We start from the raw sequence: 16543 nt of genomic DNA, 5'->3' as shown, positions 1-16543 counted from the left end.
TGCATTAGAATGACTTGCTGCCGCCACCGCTGCCACCGTCTTTTCATGTTTAAATAGCTCCGAACAAACGGTTTGAGTGGTTTTTTTTATTCTTTCACGCTCAACTTATTATTATTCCACATTAATAGCATAAGAGCCAAGTAACATGTGCATGTGCTGCACAATGCCACCCACTGATTCATTTTCAATTCTAATAACAATCTAATTTTCTGTATATCTCATTAAAACTCATTTTATTAGTTTTCAGTAGTGGTCATTGTTTGGGCCTAAAGTGATCTGAATCCAAATGTTTTGCTTGCTCTCTCTCTATCTCTCGCTCTCATATTTCTTTACTTTTTTCAGTTAAACATTTCTGCCAAGAGTTTGAATGTTCTTTCGTTGTCTGAATTACGTTTAAGCTGAAAAGTTATTTTTTATGACTTCAGTTGAAAGGCGTCTGGTAACAAACAATTTAGATCGATTTCTCGAGATAAGCGATCATAATTGGGCTTACATGCTTTTCAGAGTGTTCACAAAGTTTTCTACATACTCATACATTTTTCGATGAAATGCACTCAAATGTTACAGCTGATGCAAGAACGAGAATAAAATACGGATGTGTAATATATAGCAAAACTAATTCGTTTCGTTTCGCATGTCGAAAATTCAATTGTGATTCACATTTGAAAATTGGAAAGTCTCGGAAAAGCATTGTGAAGATGAAACCTTTTCCGATGTTTTTTTAGTACTGTTGTAGTTGTCGCCTGAAATCACCATTGTTTCAACAAAAGATGAAACCATTTCAATTCGAACTTCAAATGTAGACAAATGCACTCAGAAATGTCGCATAGTTTTGTGCTTTGGACAAAATTTTGGTTTCCTATTCTGTCTAATATAAAACTATATAATTACATTGGTATATATTAATCGTATTTCAACTCTAACTCTTGCACTTTCTCAGCTCTGTCTGTCTTTCTTTCTGCTTTGCCTTTTCAATCGAAATGACGATTAACATGTGCGTATGTTTTTTGTATTATTTTTGATGTGCTTGACATTCAGTTCAAATGGTCGCGTCTACAAAGAGCTCATTTTGTTTGACTCGTTGGATATATACACAAACACGCTTCCATTCTCTTCTTGTTAAATGTACAGGCGCAAAAGTGAATGCACTACCGTTTTGCGATATTTTCGCTTACGTCTGCTCGCCTGATGAATCAATCCAAAAGAGTAAAAAAGAATCCAACACAAAATATATACACCGTTGAAGCATAAGCAAAATAGAAATAAAAAAAAACGAAATATCATCAACATTGAAATGCAGAGGAAAAAAGGGTATACGGTTTGTCAATGCGTACATTAACATGTATGCGTAAAATATGTATAATACAAGCCATCCATCAATAGAGAATCAAATATAAAAATTGTTTGGAAAACGGCAACAACACTTGAATACAAAAAAATGTCCAGTTCCTTGTCCAAAGCCACTTCAGACAATCTTAAAATACGTAATGTGCACAAAAACTGTGTTTTTTTTTGTCGTCATCGTCGTCGTCACTGTGTTGTTTCACCAAAGCATTTTCTGTCATTCGTTTCGTTTTCATCAATTTTACGCTCGTTTTCCCTTATAGTTGTTGTAGTTCTTTTTCATTCCCTCCTCGTCTCCATCTCTCGGTTTCTCTCAGTGTTTTTCTCACTCTTCTCTTCTTGCTCTGGCTCGTTGGTTTTTTTTTATCATCGCTCTGTCCCAACAGTTTTTTTCATCTGTTTTAATGTACTTTTTGCAGTGCATGTAATTGCTTATAGACCTAAAACAAAAGCAACGAATATAAATAAATGTTGATCGCACAATATACGGACGTATGAGTATTTAACAAGAAGAGAAAGAATATATATATATATACATCGTTTTGCTGCCGTCGTGCTTGCTTCAATATTTTTGTGTTGTTTTTTTTTTGTATTCAAAAGCCTTAGCACACATGCACATTCACTGGCATTATAGTGACTCGGGTTAAAGACGAAACAGCAAGAGTTAAAAAAAACACCGAAGCAAATTTGACGCTTTACATGGACAAAATATGGCTGGAGCATTTAGTGTGTTCGTTACTCTATCGTTGGCCTCAAGCCCATGAATGCTATGGTAATGGAGTTGTGCCACCGAAGGGATTGAATTGTGGAAGAGCAAACGAATGAAGTATTTATTGCTTAGTTCAATTTTGTTGAATGACGATTCATTTGCTTCTGGTTTTTTTTTTTTGCTGCTACTGCTGTTGTTGTTATGTTCTTTAAATTTTTCATTTTGTTTGAATATAAATTCTGGCTAAGGGATTCAAAATAGAATCTCGTACGTCTATACAATAGTTTTGTTTGTCGTTTTCCACCTTAATTTTTGTGTATTTGTTTGTTTGTTTGCGCAAAATATATTATTATTTTCTTTTTCGTTTCGTTCCGTTTCATTTCGTTCGATGATGCTTCTGCTCTTGATTTCCCATGCACAAATTCTGATGAGAGCTGATTGATGCTGGACTTCAATGCAATGCAAACAAATGTATTTACAATGTTCACATCAGGCAAATGCTTCAAAATCCCATGTTGTCCACTGGATGTCCAGTCTTCGTGCGTTGTGATTCAGCCGAAGATGTGAATGAAGATGCGGAGCGAAAGAGACAGTATTTAAATAAGAAATACACACGGATGATCAAAATGTTTATTTATATCGTCCGTTGATTTTGGTTAGTCAACGCGAATAACTGAAGAGTGCTTCATATCAAATCGTGCGTGTGCACTTCAACCATTTATTTATTGTTTGAAATGGGATTGACGGTAATTTATTTCACGTTTAACAGTGATAGCGACATAAGATATTGCTTTTTAATGGACTGTTCGTCTTTGGTTTGTTATCTCTTTTGCCCAGCATCTCGTACAATATGTGACATCGATTTAATGATGATAATATAATTGCGGAATTTGTTTCGCTTTGGAATTGATGTAAATTCATGCAAATCTGACGACTTTTTTCTCTCCCGCATTTCGAATGCTCAATCATCATCCACATCGTTGTCGTTCGTTTTCTGTTTGTCGTTACATTTTTTTTTCTTCTTGAAGCTCGTTGCGTTTGTTTGCTGTGTTTTCAACATTTGCTTGAAACTTGCTTCCATTTCTCATTAACTGAATTTTCGATCTGTCAACAGATGAATTAATCTGCAATGTTTGTTGTTTTGCAGTGCATTTATTGCATTTGCACAAGGAGCATCAGCAGCGCGAACGTTGAATGTCATTGCGCTTCAGTTTGTTTCAAAGTTTTTGAAGCGTGAAAGCAGCACCGTTTTTGTCTTGCACTGTCAATTTATAGAATGATTACTTATGGATTTTTCGTTTTGGTGAACATGGTGTAGCGAGAACGTGGAGAACCCATAAATGCATGGCCGAAATGAGTTTGGCATTGCAACGCCATTTTCATCGCCATATTATATTTTAAAACATTATTTAAGCAATTTGTCGTTCATTACGCAGCAAATATGCTCTTCTCTCTCTCTCTCTCTCTCTCTCTCTCTCTCTATCTTCACTGGCTCTTTCGCTCGCACTTTATCGACAATTTGGGGTAACTCTTCGTATTCGGCTCGGCGTTATTTTGCGTGGTTTTTTTTTTCTTCACTTCTGCATTGTTTCCTTCACATCGGATTAGGCTTTGGCTCATTGTCATCGAATGCATTCTGTTCAACACCATACTAAGAACAAAGTTCCTGTACTCGTTCCATATATTTGTATGTATACTGTGTTGTTTTTGTTGTTATTGATGTTGTTGTTGCTCTGCATTTATTTTCATTTTCTCTTCGTTGCATGTTTAACGAAGTGATACGGCATTCTGGTGATATAAAAATGGTAGAATGATATTTGAAACTTGAATGGAATGTATTAAATTGCATTCACAACAATGGTCGTATCTGTGTGTTTGTAACGCTAATATGAACACGGCAAAGTGAAAAATAGCAAATCGCTCACTGACTACAATGCAACAAACGAGTTATAAATCCAAAATACTACTGCAGAAGAATGAAAAGAGAAACAACCAACAGCAACAATAAGAATAGTCAAGAAGAGAACGGAAAAGCAATTTTTAGTTCTGAATATTGTGGATGCGACCTTTTGGTTGCTCGACTTTTCTTCGGAAACTTTTAAAACGAAGAACAACATTAAAAAAAACAATACATGCATAGAGAGAGAGAGAGTGCCAGAGACGACTGTTGACATTCTTGGGAGCGTGCAAGAATTGCATATATGTGTGGATAAACAAAGCCCAACTACCAGAAATCTCAATGTAGTTTTGAGACAGTTTGAATGGTTTCATAAAATGTTTTGCGCCTTTGTAAGGATTCATATTTTAGCCATGAACAGATTATTGGGCGTGAAAGCTTTAGTCTGCTCACACTTCAAACATCAGCTTTTATTGCATTCAACATACAAAAAAGAGTATATGCAGAGATGAAGCTATCGATATGCATTCATAAGCCTGACATTTTTATTAGATTTGTTTTACGATAAGCAGTGACATTGGCCGATTCACATTCGGATATATTGTTGCAACATTTTCTAACACATTCGATCTGCAACGCGTGCTCTTTGTCTATTTCTATTTCACTCTTACTATCCATCTGTATCTCTATGTGCGTACTTAAGTTTATTGAATTAAACTGAAACATTTTGATGCAGTGCGTTATTCACTACCACCGCTAGCACTCACTTAATCACAATTAAACCATTCAGTTATAGTTGAGGTGAAATAATCATATGACAAATAAGGCGAATAACACTACACCGTCTCTCTCTTTCTCCACCATGGATCGTACTTGTTTCTTGCTTATCTTCATACATTTTTTCCAACGAAGTGCCAATATTTATTAACTCCATTTGACGTTTTCTTTTCTTCCGAAACAATGGTCGCGATTTTTTTCATGTATGCATAACGAAATGCGACAAGACTTGACACAAAATATGTATACCGTAAGGATCAACAAATAAAATGTTTTCGCATTCGGTTTGGCATTGTAGCCGTTTTAAATTTCAATGCGAACAAAAAAAAACTAAAAATAATAATAAAACCCCATAAGAATAAGAATAACATAATGTTTTTTTCAATTATTTAAACGCACTTGCAGAGAGCAGTGTGCTTTTTATTTTCATTTTCGTTCTTGGTTTAATTTCTTCTTTATTTTTCATCTTTATTGTGGTTAAATGGATATGTATGCCTTATGAACGTTTGTACGTACCATACTTGGTGCGCATGGAAAATTCATGAAACTATCACACCGTGAAAAAAGAGCGTAACCGAGAAATGTGATGAAATAAAAGACAACAAAGCCAATACCAATAAAATGACACTCAACCCATAAAATTACATGTGAACTTGCCAAAAAGTATCGCATGTCGCCCATCCATTAAAATGTACAAAAATGTACATATCGAACTAAAGTGTGCAACACACAACACACATTCGAAGGCTAGAAGAGCTAAGAAAAACGATAAAAAGAGCGAGAAAATGCTGAGCTGAAGCTGAACGACGACAAAATATAAAAAAAGAACAGAAGAAAAGAAAAAAAATGCAAAGATGTACTGAAGAATACATACATTAAAAATGTTGTAACAATTTTTTCCTCTCTCATTTGTTGACTTGAACTTCTTTGCGTTTATCTGTGTGCTGTGGTTGTTGTTATTGTTGTTTTTGTGCAAAGCCAAAAGCTAAATGCATCGATAGCTCAAAATTTAGTTGTAAAAACGTAGAAAAGCCAAAGCAACATGCCAGTATTCGTTCAATTGTGTTGTTTTTTCCTTTCAATTTTTGCCATGGCATCTGGCAAAGAATAAAACTAAAATGCTATAACATGGATTAAGTCTCTCTTACTTCTACCCCTTTACCTTTTGTACATCTTATTTAGATTCCTTAAAAATCGAAATCGAAAACGAATTTGAAGCAACCTTTTCACCGTTTGGTTAATTTTAGCTTATTACTTTAATTATAGGCTAAAAGGAATACCGAATACAGACACAAATGCGTATACTGTGTGCATTTTCATGCCAGTTATAGAGAAAAAAGTGTGTGTTACCTTGATTGACCAGCTTTGGCATCGAACTACAACACACATACACACATTATGCCACTATCAGACGCAAACGGAACAGAAAATAAAATTACACATACAAAAATTATATGAACGCATTAAACCACAACGCCATTCGATGTTGTGCACACTATGTTTGCACTGTGCACTTTTCCACATATTTTGTTTTTCTTCTTCTTGCAACCGGCTCTCAAAATCTAGTATGATGTCGGTTGAATAATCGGTCGATTTATAGATTGGTGGTATTAGAGAGGAAAAAAATGCATTTTGTATAGCTTTTGTTTAGCAATCCTCATTTCTCTGCAATGTATTAGGCCAAAGTAAGTAAATACGGTCGAATCGTACAGATCCGCAGTTTATTCTACTGTTTTTTGTGTGAGTGTGTGTGTGTGTGTGTTAATTGTACATTTGTACAAGCGGTCTTTTTTCAACATGTGTGTTTATTGGCAAGCCAATGGAGACTTACGATAATTCAATTCACTTCTTCAGGATTTGGTTTGAGCTTTTCCTGGAAACGCCAGTTGGCATTGAGTTAATAAATTCTTTCTGTGTGTTATTTTCGTTGTGCATTCTTATTCTTGTGTGTGCCATATCATTATGTCGATCGATAGAGACATTAAGATTTTTGATAATTGGTCCCACTGGCCATATGTCTGATAATCTGCATACAGACTGTGGCCAGATATCCAGTACCATTCGACTGTGGAATAGTGAGCGGGAGCAAAAGAGAATAAGATACGTAGACGTATAGGATCCACAGCATAAATTCAATATCCCATCCATCCATCGATGAACAACGCGACGTCGACGACGAAACAACCGACAAACATGAATGGTAACGAACCAAAGACTAATGTGAATAATCACAATACGATACAGCACAACAAGTAATGCCGTTTGAATTGTGTTCACTTCATTCGATTCGAATCGATTGATTCATTTGAGATTCAGCAATGGTAGATACTTCCAGTTTCGATGTGTATAGAAGTTCATTATTATTAAAGGTAAATATACGCGCGAAGCAAGAAATGACAGCTCACTTCGGAATATCCAGATAAAATGAGCATGAAAAACGCCAATCGGCGTTTTAATTTGTGTTTTTTTTTTGTTACTCGGTGTGTTGGCCGTTCTCTGTCTCGCGTCGTGTGTGCAGATTCACCGTTACATGGACTTCTTTCCCGTTACCGGGCTGAACAGACAGAGAAAGAGAGAGAGAGAGAGAGAGAGAGAGAGAGATAATGAAATACAGAGTAAAACGACCGAAAATTTGCCGGACGCACAAGCTTGCAAACACATACACATAAAGTGAATTCTCTCGCTCACACCACGAATACGTGTATAGTGAATTCTCTCGCTCACACCACGAATACGTGTATCTTATACGGATTTCTTGCCAAGATTATCACGATAAATATACAGTCGAATTGCACTTGAACATTCGTATATGTTGAACGGAAATCAATTCACCACTTCGAAATAATCATTTGGTTTGAAGCATCCAATATAATTTGTTTGCCACAGAATCAATCTGGTTTTTTTTTCGTACGTTCGGTCATTCGAATTGAATTGAAATTAAGAAAAAAGCTAAGAAGAATTATGGAAAATCGCATTCATTTCGATGAGATTATCGTATAAATAGCGAAATAAATGTACTATTACTGCCACTTATTTTGAAGCTATTTGTCAAAATAATTGCATAGTGAAATCTAATTTAAATACCGCATTAGCACGTGGTTTGAAAAATATGCAACTCAAGTACTGGCACTGGTACTCACACACAGGCTTACACATTGCGCGACTGCATATTAGCCCGCCAGATATTGTTTGTTACAACATAATTTGTGTTCAAAAACCTCGCGCGATTTGCACGATTCCAATAAAAGACAATGAACCGAACCGATCTGACTCACATACATACACACATAAACGCCCCGATATGTATATATATATATATTTAGCGAACGCGCTAACGTTTACCATTCCATACCATTCCATACCATTCCATCGCCCATTAATTGTTGTGTCAATTATTTATTTTACCTCTCTCTCGCATATACTATCTTTCGGTTGAAATCAAAGCTCAATACTGTATTCCATAGCCAGCTCTGTCTCATTTTTGCCGAAGTCATTCTCTTGCTCTCAAATAAGGAGGCAAACAAATAAACAAAAACCAAACTGAAAATAAAAACAAAATAACTAGCTGAAACGAAATTCACATAGTGGTGTTCGGTTTTTTTTTTAGAATTCATTGTTAGCCTTTGATTTTTTCCGCTGCGAAAATGCAACTTAATAAGTCCAAATAATATAATTTTTTTGTTTTGCTCAGCTGTTCGCGCGAACACAGCAATGTATGGTGATCAATTTTGGTCAAATGCATAATACTTTGTGTCCGCCTTTATACCAGCAAATCAAATGAGATGGAAGAGAAGAAAAAAAAATCGCGTCGTTGATTCGGATTCCGTTGACTCTTTGTGAAACGTTGCACTTTTTTTTCTCACAATTGAAATGGCCGCATTTTGATATTTTCGCTTACCGTTTGATGTCCATAAATTAAGGGGAAAAAAACAACAACCAGAAAACACAAAGATTTTTATCCGAAATAGAAATAGTGTCACTTTAAAAGAATTTATACAATTGTTCCACATTTTACAATGCGTCAACACATAAAGATTGAATGTGGGCTAACCAGAGACATTGTCGAGTATACTTTAACTTTTGGACATTGATACGATCCAAGCGCTAGCATAATATGCTGAATTACCGTATGCTGTCGCACATACATCGTCATCAATGTCAATTTTTAATTATAAATTCAGTCAATTATTGTCTTTCAATAAAATAAGTACTCAAATTGGTATACAAAAACAGCCAATGCAAATTTTGTTTTTTATTTTACCACATCGTCTGAGTTCTGTTTTTCCAGGCACCTATTTTCATACACTTGAACGAATACAAAATTTTATTTCAACAATTTATATCCACTCTCGACTGCGTACTTTTATTTAATTTTTTATACTTTCTGAAAATATTATTCGCACTTTCTTTTTAGTTTTGGAAATTAATTTTTCAAAATCTCTTGGAATTATATTAATAGGTTCTTTTGATTTCTTCTGTACAGGAATAAGCAAAATGTTCTCCAGAGTGCCAATAAACCCCACTTCAGAATTAATACCGACAGCCACAGATCCACATGTACCTTCACTGGCATCCACTACAAATGCTGCTGTTACATCCGACGATCATCTAGGTAATTGAATTGATAATGTATTTTCTTTTTAGTTTTTATAGTTCAGCGCCAGTTTGGCGTTCAACAAAAAAAAAATAATTTGAAATGTAATGTTAAAATTCGCAGAATGGTGGTCGAATGCTATTGAAGAGGATTCATTTTATTCATCGTTACCATTTGATGCTAGCGAAAGCGGTTTATGGAATGGTCGATTTGTACCACCACCGCCACGACCACCCTTTTGGGATGATACAGTCAAACAGGATGGCATAACAACATGTGATTTATGTACTTGGGCATTACAGGATCGAAACGCTTTTAGTATTGATGGTACAATAAGTGGTAAGTGCTTTTCATTTTCTAACAACACTCCTTCGGATTAACCAAAAACTAATGCAATACGAAACAACGTTTTTAAGCCTTAATCAGTGAAGAAGAAAAACCGGCATTTTCGTTTAAACTTTAACTGAAGTTGGCTAATTAGAAAATTGAAGTGAACAACTGACGGAATGTTAGAATCATTAGTGCACATTGAAATAAGAGCATTTAATAGTCCACAGTTTATAAATATATTCGATTTTGATAAGTTGTACGGAGTTAGTGCTTTTTTTTAGTTTTCGAAGGAAAGAGGTGAAAAATGAATCAGCTATCTGTAAAAGTCAAATAATTAAGAAATAAATCACCGGTTGCTCTAATGCGATATACACGTCCATTCCAAATTTCGTCCATTTTCAACGCATTGCCCAGTATGAATAATATTCTTTCACCATCAGCTCTTTAATGGATCATTAATTTGACTTTGATTTTCTTTTTACTCTTTTTTCTCGTTCTCTTTCTCCGTCTCTCTGTTTGCTTTTCAATTTCTAATACCATTATACAAAAAAAAAAATCGTTTGGTTTTGGTTTCTCTCGTTCATTTTTGTTCTTCGTGTATTTTGTCCCACGTTTTTGTAAAAAGCATTGTCGACCACTGTTGATTTCTTCAAATGATTTAAAGTTATAGTAAGCACCATTTGATATACGTTATTTTAAATGAGTTGATTAGCATTTTGTTCTGTGATTTTAGCACTAACGACTACTGTTATTGACCTGCGCTTTTGAATTCTCTCTTCTGTATGCCTCATTTTTTCTTGTTGTTGTCATTTTCATCATTCTCATACGAAAACGATTATTGTAAATATGTGACGCGATCACACAAAATTAAAGCTCAAACAAAATGACGGCCATCAACCGCACACACAGATAGCGAGCATAAAATGCAAAAGAGAACCGGTGTCTCTGAATAAGACTTGATTTATCATCAAAACGAGGAAAAATGTTGCCTTGATTATGGATGGAAGCATTAAATAGCTATCTTTCGCTCTATCAGTGACCTATTACGAAAAAATCTTTCTATTTTCGTTTCGTTATCACATATTGAATTTGATTTTATTGACTTGCTATACGAATTGACATTGTTGGTATGCAAAAAAAAAAAACAAGAACAAATAGTCAGAACACACCGAAGTTAATAAAGTAAACCAGCTGCGTATCAACAAGCATTTAAATTCAAATACACATTTTATGGGCTAGTCCACAAAAAAATCCACAAATCTTGCTATGGGCTGTTTTTCGCTTCGCATTCGTCTTTGTTTCTATGATTATTACTTTGTTGATTTTTTCGGCCATAAAGCCGACCTTTTTTTATTTTGAATATAATCGCAAAAGATGATCAGCATTTGGAATGGTCAAGAAAATTGATGACACTTAATTTTTCAACACGCACGCATCACATATTCACACATCGGACCGGATCAGATTGGATCTCGGCTTGGTCGTCGCAAATGAAAATTAATGGAAGCAATAGCACACGACTATCGAGAAAGTGTTTTTGACTCAATTTTAAGTAATCGTGCAGAGTGTTTTTCGTAATTAGATGCGTTTATAGTCTTCAATAATGTGGCACAGCCACGGCGCTAGATATGTCGCCGCGATATAACGTGCACATATTTCATCAACATTGTATGGCTGGTGTGTCTAGGCGAATTTCGATCGGAATGTCCATTTTCTTACTCAACAAAATTCATATAAAATGTGGAATTTTTGACGTTGATGTGTCGAAAGAGAAAAGAGAGACATCTTCTTATCTGACTCTCATTAAGAGATTGTCATTAAGCTGCGCACCTTTTAGGCACAAACAAAGAAACCAAAAAACAAACGCACCAAACAACTCAATTCAAAGCATATCTAAATGAGCGAGTGATAAGCACGCTCGAATGAAATATGAACACAGGAATGTACGAAACAAACACTTACCGACGGCTTTGCATTCGCTCTCAACTTGACAGATTAATTTGTCAGGCATTAGTAAATATATTTGAATTCGTCACCTGATTTGTTTTTCTTTTAATGCGCTTTTCTTCTTCTTTTTCGGTTGGGTATTGAAAAAATCTTTATCACAAGCGATATACACAGTGGGAAATGATCGCACTCCTTTTGAAATATAAACAAGTCCATTTCATAGCTCTTCCAAATTATCGAAAAAAGAAGAAAAAAATTAGCATTTTATTCCGTAATTTTCTATAGCTTAATATTCAGTGTTGCTGCTACTTTACAAACAGATTCGATAGACAAGTGTTTTCAATATTTATCTATATATTATAGTATAGTATGTGTAAATTTACCAGTGTGTGCATTCCCATGGCTTTTTTCTCCGATTAATTCGACAACGACGAAAACGACGACAGCCACGACGTCGCATAAAGTCAATGTTCATTTAAAGCGTAGCGAACATGAAGTCTTTTGTTAAACCGCTTATGAAATAGAATATGAGGCTTAATGTTTGCACACGGAAAACATGCTCATCCTTTATCGAATATGTATAAACGTAAAGCTACAACTCAAGCAAAAACAACCAAAAAAAACATAGCAGCAACAACGATGACGAAGACGATGAAAAAAGAAAAAACCACTAGCAAAACATTAAACATTGGTGCAAATTTTGCAAAATGTACCGTTTATGAGATTTCACCGCATACACCGGTCGATATTACTAGAGATTATTGGCGACAATTATGAAAATGGGAACACAAACATGTTTTTTACACGAACACCAAACATGAATTTTACAATTGCCAATTTAAAATCATTCACCTCAACTACATTTCGATACAATAAATAATTTTCATATACATGCTCTTTCTCTCTATCTCCCTCTCTCTCTCTCTCGTGCCTGATTTTAACAAATTTACAAAAAGAATTTTACATAGTCGAGAAACAGTGAAAAGATTTAAATAGTCGCTTTTTTGAATTGATTTAAGAATTTGCTGTGAAATTAATTGGCTTGAAATTTCGGATTGTATGTATTTTGAATATTTCATCGATGTTTCACAAATGTTCCCACCGCAGCGAAGCATTTAAGTCGATTTTGAAATTTCAGTAAAATTGATTCTCAATTTAATTCCATTCTGTGTGTTGTTACTTTTTGTAACGTTTCTTGTTTTCGAATTGAAATCATTTCAATTTAAAAGTATTCGGATACATTTGTGGCGCTTTCAATGAGCAACATAACCCGGAATCGCGAAAAATCATCGCAAAACCATTCAACATTTACGGAATGTACACTGCATGTTGGTCTCTTTTAATGCGCGCTCTTGAATTCTCAATTCAGCTTGAGAGAAAATCAAAACAACAACAACAAAAAAATGAAGCAAATGGCATAAGAACAAAACGAAAAAAAAACGCTTCGTTTGTATGTTTCAGCTAAAATGAAAACCGAATAAAATCGCCCATGTCTACCAGAGAGAAAATACTTAGAAAAATCAATGTATAAAACAATTCGACAAGGGGAACGGAATCGAAGTAAAAATCAAAATAAAAAGCAATACATTAGAAACCGGTTAATTTGTGAAATATATGTTGAAAAATATACAGAACAGAATATGTCTCTTCTCTGACAAACCAAAATGAATAATGCATGGCCGATTGCATATCAAACGACATTGTACATCTTTTCACTTGGCTATATTTGGTCATGCATCATGTATTAGGCTTTCGTATAAAACAAATGACCAAATATGTAATAATCGCTTTCATCAGGTTATGTATACTGCATACAGTTGATTCGATTCGAGAGCACAATCGTAATTTTAATCGAACACCTGATACAGAATCGAGAACCAAACCGCCAACTCAATCCTCAGCTCGCATCTCTTGCCCAATTCAAGAAAAGTGCGAGAAACTTTCTCAAGTGACTAACTTCGGTTTTTTCTCTTTCTCCCTCTCTATCTCTATCTCTCTCCTTCAAAATGGAATTTTATTCCTGTTTTCAAATCATTTAAAACAGTTCAGCCAAAGTCAAAATACTACACTCTCGCAAAAGGAAGAAGAAGAAGAAGTAAAAACCACAGACTTTTCGAGTGTTTAAGTGTTTATAGTTTGCTGATTACTACAATGAAAAAGAACGCAGTGAGTGTTGTTGTTTTTTTTTTGTTCTTCTTCCTTGGTCACGTCAAATATTCGTATAATAATAATTACATTGATGTAATTTCCGTCATAAATCTTCGACAACTGTGCATTTAATCGGTATGAACCACCTGAAAATCATGCTGTTTTGCTGTTGTGATTATTTCTTTTATCCGTCGCATTTATCGTTTATCGTGCAAATAGCTTTGTCAACATTGTGCGAAACGGATATTATTATAAGTTGATTGTGTGGCATGATGCGTCAATTTTTTTTGCCGTTCGTCTCCCATTTTTTCGTTCGTTGCGCCACTGTTGTACGAAAAAATACTGTTGTACACAATTACTGTTGTACACTCCACACTTAAGTTAAGTTACATCGTCTGTCCAACTGAGCAATAAACAAAAAAAAAAGGAAAAGAATGTGAAAAAGGACAAGAATGTATGAAAAATGTTGTGAAATCGATTAAGTTTTTCATCGTCATAAAGTATTTGTTCGCAAAAACAATAACGAAACGAAAAATATGATCATAAGAAACTAAACCGATCGCAGAATAAAAAAAAATGAAACGAAAAGAAGAGAAGTGATTGTACAATGTTTTTGACGAAGTATGTTTTTGTGAGAATTAAGATCGCAGCTGAGAGAGTGGCGAAAATTGACGACTGGAAATAATATAGCAATTAAATAGATAATGCAGGAGGCTAATTTTTCAAAGCAACTGATCTGAACCTGTTCACGAATTTCAACGTGTGCGAGAGAATAATTTTCCATCAAGTATGTGTGTGAATTGGAAACATTATGTTGATGTTCAGCACAGAATCTAAAAAAAAAATTGCTCAACACATTCTGCCGTTTTGTTGTTGATCAGCCAATTCTTTTTGCGCTGAATACGGACGCTTTATATTTCTTATTTGGTATTTCAGTCATTTTTGATCTCTTTTTACTCTTCACTGCGTTCGGACACTTTTCAGCACGTACGCAAACAAGGGCTTTTCGGTCATCTCCATATAAACTCTGTATGTGTTGAAAGATGAACAACTCAAAACGAAAAATCGCATGATAGACACTGCATCACAGGGCAGCACAGTTTCGTTGTACCTATATTGCTATTTATGTGTAAACATCACAGTTCTTTAAACGATCAGCAACGAAACGATTTTATGTGTCGACATTTTTAGCGGTTCGAATCTTAAGGAAGAAATTGGTATATCGATAATTTTATTACGTTTTTTCGCATTTGTCACCCTGTGACATCAGCATGAGAAGAAGCATTCATCGAAAATACGTGGTTTCCAATAACATTTTATTCGCTTGTCATGAAATTGTGGTGCAATAAAAATCAACGAAATACAAAAAAAAAGAGAATAAAGACGGCAAGAGAGAAAGAGAGACGCCTCGAAAGAGGCGAAACGATGAAAACGAAGAAACAAACATAATAATGAACGAATCTCATTAGGCGTTAATTTTTCTTCTTATTTTTATCCGATTGTATTTTTTTATTCTTCTCTCTCTATTTTGCGCGCTCGTTTAGTTCATATCGGCGGTACAGTGATTAATCTAATATTTTTTTCCACTTCGTTCTTTGGCCTCCTGTAAAAACCAGAAAAAAAATTAAAATAAATAAATTAAAAGTATAAAGTGCAGAACTGCTTTTTTTAATTCTCATTTTTCTCTTCACTATGTATGTTGATTGTATTTGATCTAATGTGCACATCTATCGTTTAATTTTGGAGCACGTGCACATCAGACGGTTTATTATTCACTTGATCTCGCTTAGACCAAAATTAGTTATTCAAACAAACAGAAAGTAATTAAGTGGGCCCGGTGTAAAGAAGCTGCTGATTGCTTTTCAACTAAATCGATCTTTTCTTAACGAACAAACTTTTTTTTTGTTGTAGCCGTAGTACCGTAGTCGTGGTATACAGTCGATTTTATTCTTCACTCTGTGAATTTTATCGACTCAGTGAAACCAATTTCAATTGAACGAAACCAATTCACTTGAAGCGTAACCAATCAAAACGAATCAATATTTTTTTTTCGGACCATTTTGTAATATCGAATCACAGGAGTAATTTGATATTGTGTTGAAAATGAGTATTTAGTGACACTGGATCCTTCAGTGTACATCGAATGACGAATGGAAAATGAGTGCAAAAAGACATCAAGTTTTTTTCTTCTTATTTTGTTTTCATTTTGGTAGCATCGAGCGTCTTACCGTATTTTTTGATTGATAGCATCTTTGACGTTTGACTGTGATTGTCAATACCTTTTTTTTTTTTGATGATCACTGGGGAGAAAGAGAAACACTGTTCCGACACTACATGCATGACTACATCCTGGCAATGTTAAAATTTGTGCATTTCAGCAATGCAAAACGCTGAATATTAAATGAAGTTGGTATAAAACATCATTAAAAGTTTTCTATATACATAGCCGAATGCACATTGAATTATGATTGTGAATTTTACAGGCATACTGAGAACAAAAAAAACGGTTTAAAAAATAAATAAATAAATAAAATAACAGAAAACGACGAAAACATAACGCAACAACCAGCTAACAAATGAGCCACGATACTTTCCTTTGTATCCTCCTGTTTGTTATAGAGGTCAAAATATCGTATCGAACGAATGGCATAGACTTTTATATGGCATACACTCACACACGACAGAAAAAAAACCAGCATACACATACATATTTGTTGAGAAAAAAAATATATCCAGAAATGCAATTTATAGCAAATGTTGGGATAAAAACGCAATGGTTCAACTAGTGGGTTGAACA

At 34.7% G+C, this 16543-nt stretch overlaps 1 protein-coding gene across 4 annotated transcripts in view; it reads left to right on the top strand.

The window, feature by feature from the left end:
* The window catches only part of LOC116345920, a 58506-nt gene that overhangs the window by 27793 nt on the left and 14170 nt on the right, over positions 1-16543 (top strand). For all 4 annotated transcript variants that reach the window (XM_031775699.1, XM_031775701.1, XM_031775698.1 and 1 more), the window contains exons 3-4: positions 9211-9339; positions 9445-9660. In XM_031775699.1, the coding sequence (XP_031631559.1) occupies positions 9222-9339; positions 9445-9660 (334 nt within the window). In that variant the 5' untranslated portion in view covers positions 9211-9221. The remainder of the gene's footprint in view (positions 1-9210; positions 9340-9444; positions 9661-16543) is intronic.

The sequence above is a fragment of the Contarinia nasturtii genome, unplaced genomic scaffold, assembly GCF_009176525.2.
Source record: "Contarinia nasturtii isolate CC-2019 unplaced genomic scaffold, AAFC_CNas_1.1 Cnas_scaffold_1371, whole genome shotgun sequence".
Classification (NCBI taxonomy): Eukaryota; Metazoa; Arthropoda; class Insecta; order Diptera; family Cecidomyiidae; genus Contarinia; species Contarinia nasturtii.
Note: the sequence above shows the minus strand (reverse complement) of the source record. Positions and strands in the feature narration are given on the sequence as shown.